The sequence below is a fragment of the Gossypium arboreum genome, chromosome 11 (genome assembly GCF_025698485.1).
Source record: "Gossypium arboreum isolate Shixiya-1 chromosome 11, ASM2569848v2, whole genome shotgun sequence".
In the NCBI taxonomy this organism is placed as follows: Eukaryota; Viridiplantae; Streptophyta; class Magnoliopsida; order Malvales; family Malvaceae; genus Gossypium; species Gossypium arboreum.
Window position 1 is genome coordinate 701251 of NC_069080.1, and position 16468 is coordinate 717718.

Below are 16468 nucleotides of genomic sequence, written 5' to 3' on the forward strand. Positions count from 1 at the left end.
AATTTCTCCAATTTTAATTTAAAAATCATTTTATTTATAAGGAGATAGGAGACAAAGACCTTAAATATTTTTTAAAATCTTTATTGAAGAAACATCCAAAAATGCAAAAACCAATTTCCACAAAACAAACGCACACTTTCAAACTATACTTTTCTTCAAAGACACGAGCTACCTGATGCGTTAAATTTGAATTACCGATGCCAATTAAATAAAAAATTTATTATGAAATCATCAAAAGTTGATCCATATGGTTCAAAGACCTTAGCGGTTGATGAGCCGCCAAACTAATGCTTTTGACACCAAAACTCCATCCATGGTGTTGCTCTCTTGATTTCCTCACATTTTAGCTACCTTCCATTTTCTCTGTCAACCCTAAGATTAGATTGAAATCCAACTTAGTCTTAGCTATGTCTTCAGGACTGAAATACTACTCTAACTACTATCTTACATAATAATGTAATAATTCAGATATTATATGCAATACAACCCCAATTTCATTTGAAATCATCCTACAATTAAGATAAATAGAAAATTTATAAAGGTTTAAGATAAAATATTTAAAGATTTGTTGAAATCCAACCAAGTCAATTAAAATTCTTCTCCGATTATGTAAGTAAATACAGTGAGAATTTGTAATTTCTCCTAATTCAAACCTAGAACAACATCAAATCAAAGAAAAGAGATTAAAACTATAAATCAATAATATAAAAATAAATAGGATTGTACCTTTTTGAATTGAAATTTGACTGGTGATTATTTTTCCACTAAATCCTCAAAGAGTTGTTCAGTATTCCTATTTTCTTTAATTATGCAATCTCTTCTCTTTCATCAATGTTAAATTGATTTGGGTAGCCATAAAAAGAAATTTGAGTTAAGGGAATGATTATATAGATGTTGAGAGTATGATAAAATTTGTATGTGCTTAAAATGAATCACATAATTTTATTTTATTGGTGTCTAAAATTATAATTTTAGGATATCCTAATATAATTTACACTTATTTTTTAATTACTATTTAAATATAATTTTTTTTCATTAGTATTTTGTGGTTGAAAAAGAAAATTACATTTCAACCACATACATACCATAGGAAGGGTTAATATATATAAATATATCTAAATTTAATAATTTATATCTATTTGATAACTGAACTTTTCTTTTGGAACCTAAATGTTACCTAAGTTTGAAAACTACAAGTCAACATAGTACCAGTGGCGGAGCTACTAAAAGAACCTTAAAATGGTAAAATTTTAATTTAGTCCCTTTATAAATTGATTTAACTTTTTATAAATTATAAATATAAAGACTATACTAAAAATATTGTGTCCAGTCCTTGCTTCAATACGCTTTAATCCGGTCCAATTTGTGCATATTTCACTTTCTATTAAGACCCAATATAATAAATTAAACATTTGTGGAGGACTATATTGAAAATGTTGTGTCAGCTTTGGGTCGATTATCAACACCATAAATTTCTAGCTAAGCTCGATTATATTCTTTGTGTAACCCAAGCGTATACTTTTCAATTTATAAATATCTTTTATCATGACGTAACATAATCGTATTTAGAATATTTTATATTTATAATGAAACTTAAAATATTTATATATTCATATTGTTTTTATTTTATTTTGTTTAATTATTTTCATTTCATGTACATACGATATTTATTATGTTGCGTCTTATAATTATGCAAATAATATTTGCTTGAATATCTTGATACTGTAAAAGGCATATCTAGTTTTAAGCCTATCTACAATCTTATCTATTACAACCATAAATCTTAATTATAGTAACTTTAATTTTAATGGAATGTACCATTGGACCATAAAGGTTGTAAGTAGATTAATTTTGCATAAGTTTCATGAATGGAATAAATTTAAGTGGATCAAATAAGTCTCATTTAATTAGTTAACATCTATGAAACATTCTATGTGCATTCGTTACAGGCTTCGATCCATAACTCGTGACACTATTATATATGTTTCATTTAGAACATATTTATACTAAGTCTTTATCTGATACTTATATATATAAATAGATCTTATATGTCTACTGATTCATTCAGAATTAAATTGAACTACCCATAATTTCATGAACTAATTAAAAGTTAAAAAGTAACAAATATTATTGTAAAGATATTTTTATATAAAATTTTACATGCGATTTAAATCTAACACACCATAATCTCTAATGGCTCAACTTTACTATTTGAACCAAAACCTTATTTATCTCTTACATTTTTTTCACCCACGTACATAGTCACATAGCATATCATATATAGTTTATGGATATGTAAAACCGAACACATTCATTGGTATTGCTCTAAATTAGGAAGTCGTGCAATGGGTATCGCAACAAGGGATTCTGTTTTCTTCAAAACAATCCCAAATTTGTCTTCTAAACCAGGCTTGGTCCCCTCCAGTAATCCCCATTGAAACGAGTGCACCAAAGAGCCTAAGAGCAGCGCCACCATTTTCTCCGCCATTGAAACCCCAACACAAATCCTTCTTCCTGACCCAAATGGAAAATACCTGAAATTGTTGCCTCGATAGCTAATGTCGGATTCCAAGAATCTCTCAGGCTGAAACCGAAGAGGATCTTCCCACAACTTAGGATCCCTTTGCATGGCCCATGCATTAACGAAAACCCTGCAATCTTTAGGGATAGTATATCCACCAATAATGGAGGTTTCACTGGGCACGTGAGGCAATAGCAATGGAACAACCGGGTGAAGACGAAGTGTTTCCTTTATGACAGCATCCAAATAAATCAGTTTAGGTATATGACATTCTTCCACCACGTCCTGGTTTCCAACCACCATATCTAATTCCCCAACGAGTTTTGCCATTTTATCTGGATGACGTAACAATTCGGTCATTGCCCATTCTGCAGTAGTTGGTATTGTATCCGTTCCTCCGACCATCATATCCTATGAGATATGAAGATTAATATTGTAAAATGGAAATATCGGTAGTTTTGTGATACTAAGTTAAAGTTACTTACCAGAAGCAAAGCTTTGACTTCGTTGATGGATAAAGAGCTTTTATCATTTCCTCGCTGATGTAGGTCTAACAATTGCTGCATAAAATCCTTGCTAACTTTTTCCTTTTCTCTTCCATCTTCTCCAATGTTTCTTCTGTTCTTTATCACTGATTCAAAAACCCCATAAAACCACGACAAATGATTCTTCGCTTTGGATTCAATTCCTTGTATATCAAATGGGGCAAGAACTGGGAAAAGATCAGAAACATTCGGTGCAGCAAATGTTTTTACAAATTCATCCAACCGTTTCCTCAACTCAAACAAATCCTTGCTTCGTCGTTCCTCTCCAATCAATTTTGATGGATCATCACCCCATAGCGTACTCATCATCACTCGTAGAGCAGTTGCTGATAATTGTTCATCAATGTTAACTATGGAACCGACTTTTTCGTGAATCTCCTTCACCATTCGTCGTACCTCACGTCGACGAAGCACGTAGCAAGCATCCAAGCCTTGTTTGCTCATGATTTCACGCATAACAAGCTTACGCAGTCGGTTGTAGTCGGGGCCATTGGATCTCCATGCAATGTCGAGACCACCAAAAGTGCCGGCTACGGCGGCTGCTGGACTATCACGGTTAGCGAAGATGGCATCCTGGTCTTTAAGGACCTCGTTGGCAAGTGAAGGTGAGCTTATGACTATTACAATCATTCTCCCCAAGCGAAGTTTGAAGATGGGACCGTAGATTCGAGACAGGTCTAAAAAGTAACGGTGCAATTCGGGTTGGATGAAGGGAAGATTTCCTATTATAGGCAAGCCTAGAGGACCAGGTGGTAGAGGCGGGTTTATTTTGGAATTTTTCATAACCCACCACCACCATGCACAGAAGAAAATTGCTAGCGCCGTCGCCATAAGAGGAGCAAATCCATGGGCATGGATGCAACCCCATGACCAGCCTTCGCAAGCAAGAACTGCTAGGTTATTGTATATGTTAGACATATTTGTTTTCGATGATCAAACGTAGGGAAAATGGAGTTATATATATATAGAGGGACTGCATGTATAGATAATATAAAATTATACAATTTAAATTGACATTAATTAGTTTTTTACAACCTCATTAATATTTAATATTGACTTTCTCCTTCTGCCATACCAAACCCCATCCAAGAAAATTTTTGAGCCGTTGGATATAGACTTACAACGGATGCATTGGACGATTAATAGAGAATATAAGTTAAAAAAATTTACATCGAAATCTATTTTTTATTTAATTTATAATTAATTTTAAATCTTTATTAACTAAAATAAATATTTTATATTCAAAATAATAGCATCCTTAAACCTCTTTAGCATGAACGTAGCTAAGGTACTAGCAGGATTCCCTTATTAAAATAGAAAATTTTTCATTTCAACTTTTAAAATTTTAAAATAATAAAGTTAAAATTACATTCTGACCCTTTAAAAATAATAAAAATTAATTTAATCTTTTAAAATTATAAAGATACTATAAAAATGATAAAATTATATTTTAATATCCTTAATCAAAATTTGAAATCCCCCTTCATCTTCAGCCAATTCCCGTCCAATTTTTCACAAAAAAAAAAAGAAGAAGTATTATATATATAATCACATGTACAGTGCTATAAGATGTTGAAAAATTAGGGTTTCAAGGGCTTCTAGACCTATGTTCAAATAAAAAAAAGGGCCTGTAGACATTCCCTTGTTGTTTTTGAAGAGTAGACTATTTCTTTTGTGTTTTGTTTACTGATTTTGTAGTGTTATTGTGTATAAATTAATTAGGCACTGAATTGTATTCAAATTAATTAGAATAAATTTAAAAGGGACTTTTATTTACGCAATAAAACTAAAACTTGGGATATCAAGGTTAGGATCTAATTAAAGTTTTCTAAATTCTTTCTTCATTCTTACTTATAATGTGCATGTCATTATCAAATTTTTGAATGTTATGTTTGAAGATTAGGCTCTATCACAATGAAATTTCATTCATCAAAAATAAAAAACATCATATTTAAAGTCCTTTAAAAAGAAACGAGTTTTTGAGTTAAATTAAACCAGTTCAAAAATAAACTTAGCCTTCAAATTTCTTTTGCATATTTATGTATTTTTTATGCATTTTAACAGTTCAAATATCTAATTAAGTGCCAAAAGAAAAAGGGGGTTTAATTTCTTTTTTTTAAATAGGATCATATTGGGAGAACCAAAGAGGTTAAAAATATCTTATGAGGGTAACACACTTATAATAAGGTCATTGGACGAGCACACATGCATGCAAGACTTGGTATCAAATAACCCAGAATCAAAAAGTTTCCTTCCTCACAAACAGTTCTAAGGTCTAAGCATGCAATACAATAAACACATGAATTTTTTCAATAATAACCTAAGGGTGTACTAGAAATTACCAGTAAACTGGTACAAACGTAGGTGTTAGCTAGACTCTGCTAACCCACTTTGATGAAGCTCTCTACGCTTAAGTTTATACACTCATGCAACGTAGACAAGTTCAGTGGAAAAATTAGATAATTCCACTAGCACCATTGATTCTTGTTATTAAACGCACTTAACAAGTTTTAAGTCTAATCATTTACAATACTCTAGCTTTCTAACTAGGACTCAATCAAACCCCAACATGACTAACTAAGTCATCATAATATGCACTAATAGAAATAAATCTATCAAATTGAAAACTTAACAAGTTCTCCCAAAACATTTGGGGTGGGCGAATTACTAATTAACAGAAGATTCTGTCAAACTCGAGTTTGCAGATACATAGAGTTCGCTAGTTGGCGAATCCCATAGAGTATACTACTCTGCCAAAATAAATATTTTACTTACTCAATTCTACCCTTGACTTAACCAACTTATACACCAAACAATAATGTGATATTAAGTCTCCGTCAGGCAAGTTGTTACACAAAGGTTCAATTTTTAAGTAAATTAATGTAAATACACAATAAATAAATTAAAGAAAATAAATCACTTTTTAATGTTAATGTAAAAAGTAATAGAAAATTCCTAAATATCGATTATAAAAATTAAGATAAAAATTAAAAGAAATAAAACTACGACAATTAAGGAATAATTTTTATAAAACAAAATTAGTATTCAAAGTCCAATATTATTCTTTTGATTTTATGCATGTATGAATACTTGCCAAAAAATTCTTGCAGACATGATAAAACACAACAAAAATAATTAATCAAATCACTGGCATTTTAAAGTTTATTAACCTTATTTTTCTATTTTATTCCTTTTTTTTTTTTTTTTTACTTCATATCTTTCTATTTTGCACCATTTATTTTAACATAATTTATTCTCTAATTTTTCACATTAAAATAGTGAAAATGAATTCCATAAAAGAATGATCAAACAATTGTAATAAAAGTTTTTCATGTATAAGACATTGCACAACAAGTAGCTTAAAATTAATGAAAAATTATTGAAAATTTAAAATAAACAAAAGATTATAAAAAGATTCAATTGATTTAATCCATTGACTGATTGAACAATATACAATAACACATGCAATTAATTTGTATATGTCATAAAATGAAATGCTAATCCATGTAGAAATATTAAAATAAAGTGGAGGAAAAGTAAACAGTCAATAATATCAAATTAGTCAACATAAAAATCACAATTATGGTAACCGCCATTCAACTTAAACCACAAAATTTCAGCATGACGAACATTATAAAAGTGGAATGGTATTCTGAATCAAATTTAATGCATACCAGTCAATGATTTCATTCAAACGTACCACAATGATACTGTGTCTCTTCAACTTCTTCATTAATTTTCATCATTTAACTACTATTTTAAATATGTTGTATGGTTTAGAATGGACATAAATATGGTTATACGTGCGAATACTATGTTAGTAAACAAAGGCTGCTTAAATTACTAAAGACTATAGCCTTTACGCCCTCGCTTACGCATGTGGCTGCATGCTTTTTTCCAGCATTCTTTTTTATTATTCATATATTCTGATTTTTTTTAATTATAATTGATAATAATTTAAGTTTGATTCATTTTATTAAACTCATTTGTGAGTCAAGTTTTGGACAATCTTTTCAAATACATGATTTAAAATCAAAATGAAACCTTGATAAATTTTAAAAATAATAATAAATATCAAAATTATATCAATAATCAATATTTCTTTAGAAAATTATTAGTTAATTAAAGTTTTTAATTTTTTTACCCATGTGCTAGAATTAGTGTATTGAAAGTCTCTCTTAAAATTTAGAGAGTGACATCTACGTTTTGAGTCTTAATTAAGAAAGATTAGAGATAATTTATTTAATAGAAATATATATTTCCATAATTTATTAATAACTTTATGTTAGCTTGTCATTACATTTAGTACAAAACAGTAAATTAATCAACATTAAAAACACAATTAGAGTGACCATTCAACTTAAAAGACAATATATGTCAACATGAATAACATCATAAAGTTTAAGTCTATCTCCAACATCACAATTTAAGGAAAACAATCAACAAGTGTATTAAAGTCTAATAATTTATAATTATATCAATTTTTTATTTTCACATAATACTCATAAAAAGTAATATTATTTTAGTTAATGAAGTTAACGATTATTGTTTCAAATCATTGGGGAAGAAGGAGGAGGATGTATCGGGGGAAGGGCTATTTGGAAAGGGCAGAAAAGACAAGAGGGTTATGATTCGTACAAGACTTTTCGTAGGTTGATAAAAACGAGAGGAGATGGTCAATGGCGAATCTAGAGAGGGGACTAGCATGGGCACCGACCCCCTTTAAAATGTAAAATTACTATTTAAGTCTTTAAAATTTTTTAAAAATTTTAAATTAGTGAAGGTAAAATTGTACTTTGGCCCCCTTAAAATTATAAAAATTTGATTTAATCTTTTAAAAATTAAAAAGATATAGACTATAAAAAAATTAAAATTTCATTCAGACCTCCTAAAAGATTGTTCTGGCTTTGTTCCTAGAGATGGTGGAACACCATTTGAGGGAAATCAAAGACAACTTGGAAGATTTTCTTTAAACTTTTGATTTTTTCATACCCTAAAAAGGGGATATATACAATGACATGTAAGAAGAATCTAAGGTTATTATCGTGAATTTATGGTACGAAAGAAAAAGAAATATTCAACGAATAAAATTAAGAGAATAGTGTCTAAAAGTACAAAATGCCACTAATGTCCACCTTCAAATTGCACATACATTACTATTTGACGACTACCAAATATTCTCATTTTTTAAATTTCTTATATATTAAAAAAAAACGTATCACAGATATATGTTAGACAGGATTATTTAACAATAATAATAATATAAAGTTAGAATAAAATAAGGGTCGGCAGTTAAAAAGAATATGGAAAATGAAAGTAAAGCATTTCAATTTGCAATTCTGTATGTATCCATAAGGTGACCTTCAACCAACACATGCAATTTGTGATAATGATAATAATAAAAAGATATTGCAGTATGAATCATAAGCACGCAAATCAATTCATTTCCCTCTTCTCTATCGAGATGTTCATGGATCAAATCGGGTTATATTAATATCATGTAAAATTGTTTAAGTTCAATTCAATTCAAAATATAAATTTTAAATTTTGTTCAAATTAATCTATTCATCTCTGCTCGTACTATAACTTTTTTTTTTAGAAAAGGCGATTATTTTGTTTAATTACAATTATAGTTTACTACCATTATATTTGTTTTTCCTTTTATTAAATCTATGACTTCATATATATTTTTCATATTTGAATATATATATATATATACAAATAAAATAAATAATAAATCATAAACTTGAAAACGAGTCAAGTTTTAAATATTAGAATCTAAGTTTAATTCATATTTTAAACGACTTAAATTTTACTCAAACTCTTAATATTTTTACTCAAATCTTCTTAAATTTCGAAAGAACTTTTAAATTTAAACGAGTAACCCTATCTTTAAATAATTTTACTATCATAGCCAACTTAGATTTTTTTTTTCCCAAAAGTCAAGAATGGATTCTTTTAGAGATGAATTACATTTTGACAGATAATTTTTTGTATTTTTTACCAAAAAAATGTTAAAGTCAGATTTTGAGTGATATACTTGGAGACTTTTCTTCGACGGAAATAGCAAATTATACTTTTTATATCAACGGAAATTAATTTTTCAATTTGTAGTGACGAAGCTTCTGTCACCATCAATTTCAATGCCAATAACTTTTTTGGCAGAAAATATCTCAGTGAACTTCGTACAAACCAGCAAGAAAAAAGGAACAAACATGCAGGGGCAAAGTCAAGAATTATATACTAGGGATCGAGAAAAAATTAAAAGAATTGGAGGGGCCAAAGGTAAAAAAAAAAAAATTAAAATAACTTAAATTGAATTTTAAATTTTTTAGAAGGGCCAAATTTAAAATTGTTCAATTTAAACAAAAACTAAAAATAATTAAATTGATCAATTTACATTTAGGAGGCACTAAAATTATAATTATGACATTAAGTCGAGCGTTGATGACCTTGCACCTTGGAATAAGGTGAGAAAAGCCGTGGGATAAGGGATTGGAAAACGTTGGCAGTGTCAACAATATATATTTCAGTTTTACTTCATTTTCATTTTATTATATTTAACAAACACTTTTTCTAATTTTAATTTGGTACTTGTATGATCTACACATATATTGTCATATGGGTTGTTAAGTCAATATCATTAAATTGTTAATGATCCAATAATCTTTTTCGTTAAAAATATAATAATTTAATTAAATTTGAAAGATTAAATGCAGAAATAATAAAAATAAATAAAACTAAAGTGACAAAAAAATAAACATTAAGAATTAAATTTATCATTATGCCTAAAATTAATTGTTAATAAAACTTATAAATTTATAGGTAAACTTTTGGTACATTAATTTGCATTTTAAGATTAACTAATAAAATTTAAAATTTAAAAATAAAAATAATTTCTGTAAAATTTATTATTTTTATTTATTTATAAAGTTTAAAGGATTCTTGATTTTATATATTTATTAATTATAAAAATAAAATGAAGCCTTATGATCCCATATGGTCCATATCATATGCTCGTTACGGCCGTATGGTCCAAGATTTGCAGGCCAAGATGACCCAATTACCTTCCATATACTTTAATAGGGTCCAATTTGTGCATTTCACTTTCTAATATGCCCCAATATCGTGTTTGCATATTGTTTAAAAGGATTATACTAAAAATGTTGAGCCACAGATTTGGGTCGATTATCTACACTATAAAACACAAGTTTCATTTTCGTTTGTAATAATTTTTAATTTTACATACCTAACTTTCATGTCTATGTCGTGTCTTGGCTACAATAATTGTGCCAATAACATTTGCTAAAAAATCATGATACTATAAAAAAAAAATCCAAAAAATGGTGTCTCCTGATTCAAATCCAATCCATAAACAAAAGGTAATACTAATTGGACAGTCCAACATATAAAAAGAATGTATTAATGAGATTAAAAAAAAAAGACATCATTTTTAGGTTAATTAATGCCCCCAAAAGTATATTTCATTTTGAATTCACCAGGGACACGATGTAATAATTAAAGGTGGTCTTCCTTAGAGAATCTGAAGTAATTATGTAACAGGAAACATATACATATATATATATATATATGACTTTAACTATCACATGATTACTATGATACCTTAAATTAAGTTTTTAACCACTCATAACTAAACACATTACATTATATATACAATATCATGAGCAAAATCAGAAAAATTTTTAGGGTCGAAATAAAATTTTAATTTTTAATAGTCTGTTATTTTTATAATTTTAAAGGATCAAATTAAATTCTCATAATTTTAGAAGGCCAAAGTATAATTTTACCTTAACTAATTTAAAATTTTAAAAATTTCTAAAATATCGAAACAATAATTTTCCATTTTAGAGGGTCAAGACCCTTGCCATTTCTAATTCGTTTTCAGATAATATTATGATTATTTTCTGTATTTAAATTTTACTGCATCTTTTTATTGATTTGTAATAATTAGTAATTACTTTTAAGAAGAAATATGGAACCAAATTTTGGGTTGGAATAACCTACCTTTTTTAAATGTTATTACTATTATTTTACTGCATCATTAGGTTACCAATTTAGCATGATGGTAGATGGGCGCATGCACGTGCGTGTGGGTGAATAATTAGGTCTACCACGTACCTACAATCATAATTACACACGTGCACATAGTTCATTGATTAAGGCAAAACCAAAGCCAAGGCAATCCATACAAAAACCCTAGAATTTGAATAATTCATGTCATCGGTTTATAGGTTTAATCGTTTTAATCAATTTTAAAAAGAAAAAAGAAAATTAAGTTCAATCAAGTTGGTTTTTGGTTTAATCGATTCAATACCATTCTCTTTATCTATATTTCAATAGATTCTTAGTCCAATTAGTACATCAACCAATCTGATCGGTCAATCTAGTTCAAAATCATTGGAAATCAACAAGTATTGAAAGTAATGACATGGTATATTATAAGACTAGAACCAATATTTTCAAAAACGAACCAATAATTGAACCGGTTAGACCACTAATATTGATTCAATTTGTTCAATTAGCTGAATCATCAATTCAACTGTCCAAATTTAAAAAATCTAAAAAAATATAAATATAAACAAATAACAATTTTAATATATTTAACTTTTTAGAGTGTTTTTTTTATTTGGGTTTTTTTTATTTTTGAGTTTTATTGGTTTAGATCAGATTTTAACTAATAATTGAGTAAAAAAAATTCAATTCAATTGTTTTTTTTTTTTTACCAACTTAGCTAGTTCCGATTCTTGGTTCAATGTAGGTAAGTGCTTTGCTCAAAACCTTGATTTAATATTTTAGTCCAAATCGGTGCACTCATCAGTTCACGGTGCAATTCAGCTCCAACAACATTGGTTATGACTTTGGATACATGAATGAATATAGAGTAGGCAGTCAAGCCCTCAAAATGGGCAATTGTAATTTTTCTCCATAAATTTGTATTTTAGTCCTCTTAAAATGAAAAAAAAAAAGGTATGTTTAGTTCTTTTAAAAATAATGAAATTATAAATTAATATATGATAAAATTATATTTTAACCTCCTAAAATTTATAATTTAATTCTCACTCCTCATAAAAATTTCCAGATTCATGCTTGTTTGTTTGAATAGGAAGTTGTTAAAAATAACAACTACAAATCTAAAAAAAAAGCTAATTTTCATGGACATAGACTATAAATTAAAGATAGAAGATACATTGATTCTAAAAACATAAAGAGAGAGAAAAAAAAAAACATCATCTTAATGTAAAGAGATTGTTGGCAAATTTGTAGGGTAATGGGACCATTTTCTTTAAGGAATGTTGAGCAAAAGTGGAACAGTGCTCCTTCATTTCTGATCAATAAGAAGCCTTTTTTTTTTTCATTACCCAATATTATTATTACTCTAAAACCTTTTTCTATTTTTGCTTTTTCTTTTTTCGTAATATTTTTCCTCTTTATTTTATTTGGAGTTAATTTGATAGTAAAAGCACTCGTAGTGGGATCTTAGTAAATGCACACCTCTAATTTGGTCCACATAAACAAGAAGCCAAACAGAGCCTTTCATTTGCTTCCAATTAAGAAAGTCTTCATGTCGGTCCTACCTGACCCATGGTTATCCTGGCCCTACCTGGATCCACTCCACCGGTTGGGTGAGTCCATTGATATGGAAATCTTCCATTTTAGCTAATTATAAATTTAGAACTAAAGGCTTATCTCCTATCATTTAAATAATTATTGAGATTATTGTATTTATAAGAACTGCTAGAAAAGAAGGGTTTGGACGCATGAAAATTTAGTTTGGGTGACCATGGATAAAAATGAATGAGAAAAGATGCAACAATGGAAGACAATAGGACTTTTCCCTTTCAATCTCTCTTTCCACAGCATCTTTAAAATTATTGGACAAGAATCGGGCACTATATGCTTCAAGAGTTGTACATTATTATTCTTTGTTTCTTTCTTACCTAAATTTTTGCAAAGTAGGTTATTTCCCTTTCGGAATAGTTTTAGTAAAGAATTGTGCCGACAGTTATAATATACGGTTTTAAATCATTGATTTATGTATTTAATTCATTTCATTATTCAAATTCGAATTTTATTGTGTATAAATTATGGATTAATTTTTTCCTGCATTGCAACTCTCGTAATTATGATTAAAACTGTTGATGTTATTATAACTTCCATAAAAAATTAACCTTTAACAATCTCAATGACCCAACTTGGTTATTAATTAATCTCGTGCAATTAATTGGCTTAAGACATCGATTAAAACCTTACCTTTTAGAGCAATGTCTCCATTAAATGATGCATTAATTATATGGGTTGAGTGGAATCATGAGCCACGCTTCATGTATATGGATGATGATGATGGCATCACATTCACAGTCACACACCATAACAACAGGTCCTCGGTCTAAGCCTTTTATATATTCATTCATGATTTAATGTTGAGCGACAGCCGGACCGTGTGGCAGCACGGGGAGCTCGGCCTTAGCCAGCATGCTGCTGCCCATGGCATGGCGTGACTCCACATTAGCACGCATGGTTCAATAAAATAAAGCTTTTACAATTTTTTAAAAGGAAACTCTTTTTTAGCACACAATTTCCACTTCAAAACTTTATATAGCGATAGCTTCATGTCATGTGATTTAACAAAAAAATGTTTTTTTAATTAAACAAATGAGATTCTAGCTGGATTCAATTTGATAAAGTGATATTTCAAGATTTTTTCCCTAATAAATTCCTTTTAGTTTTGTCTATTGTGTCTTAGTATGGCTAAAGCAATTTCTCTTTTAGGTGATGTCGTTTAAGGTGGGATTATGTGGAAAGATTTTTAGAATATTGAATATAGAGAAGTAAAATTAGTTAGTTTCTATACGTTAAATCAAATAATGAATTAATTTTTTTGTTAAAATATTTATCAATTTCTGCTGTTAAAATTAGTGTTATCAACAAAATAACTAGACAATTACATGTAGCATGTTATGCATACCTTATGTTGGCATACAATAACCAATTTTCAACAATAGAAATAGATGCAAATTTTAACAAAAAGACTCATTTGTTCTTTAATCTAACTTATAAGGACTAATTTATCTCTTTTTTAGTAAAAGAAGATAAAATGTAATCGACTCCTAATACAAAAGCTTCTATGATACATTACAATATATGTTAATTAAGTGTTAATTCAATTAATACAATTATTATTATTATAACATAAATAAAATGTGAATTTGAATATACTTAAAAAATATTATTCTTTATTCATAAATTACAAAATTCTAAATAATATAGATTATCAAACTCTCTAAGAATAATTTATAAGTTTAGATTAAGTGTTTATTGTATATATTTATAAAAAAATCACTTTTAAATTATATCACCGAAACATAAAATTTTTCAAAAAGTTAAAAAATATATAGGTGTGATTTTACTTATTAGGTCGCATCATGTGAATAGAGTCAATATTGTACAACAGCTAGATGCTGATGTATTATTATATACAGTCCATATTGATTCATAAAACCCCATGGTCAAAATTATAAGTCGGTAGTGAATCTAAGATCTTCCTACAGTTTAGAGACCTAAGTACATTGCATTCATCTAAAATACATATCAATTCCATTTTCTGATTTTATTTTAAATCTAAACCTCTCAATCTTAGCATAAAATATATATTTAGTTAATGAAAATTGAAGAAACAAGCATATTAAAATATATGTTTGGATAATATCCATAGTAAAATGTATGGTTACACTTAAATAAATGTAATGGGGACAAAATCCAGTTTAGAATAACGAAATTGATGTTTGGATAATATCCATAATATTAAAATGTGTATTTGAGATAGAGAAAGATTTTGGTTAATTTCATTGGATTTGGATTTGGATTTTTGGCATTTAGCCATTAATGTCTGTATTTTTAGCATGTTAATAAAATTGGGGAGGCTTCCTTTCCCAATTATCCTTCGAGAGAAATGATGTCCATTCAAACAAGCATACATATCGATGATTCTTTTAAAGAATTTCATCATGTGGTGATAATCATAACCATTAATTGATGTTTATCAATATTTAACAAGGATTAATGAAGGAACATTATTGAATTAAATTTCATTTTAAATTAAGTTAATTTAGTAAATAATTCTACAAATACAAAATAATTTTGCTCAAAATTATTAAAAAAATATAATGACAAATCTAGTCTTTAACATTAACTGTCTTTGTCAAATTAATTTATATTTTTAAAAATTAAATTTAGTTCTTATTTTTAAAATTAAATTTAATCCTTAACCTTTAAAAATGAGTTGAATTTGACGATTAATCTTTTAGAATTAGTCGAATTGTTTTTTAAAGAAAATATTGACTGAAACGTTACATTTTTAAACATGACAGCTCTCATGGTCACGTTATATTTTTAAATTTTATGAACTTTTTTAATATTTTTATAAATTTAGATTTATTTGTTGATGCATTTTATAAGACAAATGATGATATGTTAGTATGAAGTACATATGGAATGTCAATAATTTCATTAAAAGAAATAATTTGGCTCTTTTAATAATTAAATTTAACTAAAAATATTAAGAATTAAACTAAAAAATGTAAGTATTGAAGATTAAATTCGATATTAAGCCAAAAAAATTCATATTTCTAGAGCACTAATGGGGTCTCTTAATTTGGGCACTGTTAAACGTGTTTAAAGGCGAAGTAAAATAGAATTAAAGAAGCACAAGTTGGAATGTGAAAGTTAATAGAGAGAGATGAAGGGTTGATTTAGTATATTGATAAAGAAAGAAAGCAAGTGGGAAGTGATGGGGTTATAGTTATAAGAGGCACAGTAATCGAGGCATGAAAATGTAGGAGAGTTGCCTATTCATCTCCGACAATTAAACAAAGGCCAGTCTTCACTGCCTTTCCATTTGTACCCAAAAGCAAAGGCAATGGATCGCCCCCTTCCAAAGTTAAAAAAAGAAAAGAAAAGAAAGAAGTGTTTGTCACACGAATTTTAGAAATGGCGATTGTCAAATCTCAGGCTGTCTTCGCTTGTATTTGATGAGTGATGACCCCCACACTCACCCAAAATATTTTCACCATCCCATGTGATTGAATGAGTAAGTGGGGATCTTGTTTATATATATATAATTTTTAGCTCTTAAATTTGGTAATTAAGTTCATTCTAGTATTTTATTTTTTTATTATCTTAGTATTTAAATTATCTATTTTAATCTTTAAATTTAGATTTTATAAAGATTTGATTATATGATCATTTTTTTAAAAACATAATTGGATTGATCAGTAAGAGTGATTAATTTTTTGAGAGTTTAGTCAAAACTGTCAAACTTGTTTCTATTGTATATCTTAAAAACATTGTGAAAGGTAGCGATCTCAAGCAATAAACAATGTTC

General features: G+C 28.1%; 1 protein-coding gene across 1 annotated transcript; it reads right to left on the reverse strand.

Annotated features, from left to right (window-relative positions):
* Nucleotides 1–2127: 2127 nt before the first annotated feature.
* Nucleotides 2128–4004, reverse strand: LOC108456370 (carnosic acid synthase-like). The gene is made up of 2 exons (XM_017754964.2): nt 3007–4004; nt 2128–2932 (listed from the first exon to the last, which is right to left on the reverse strand). Exons 1-2 carry the CDS (start codon nt 3982–3984, stop codon nt 2312–2314), a joined length of 1599 nt encoding a protein of 532 aa, XP_017610453.1. The 5' UTR covers nt 3985–4004; the 3' UTR covers nt 2128–2311.
* Between the last annotated feature and the right edge of the window lie 12464 nt (nt 4005–16468).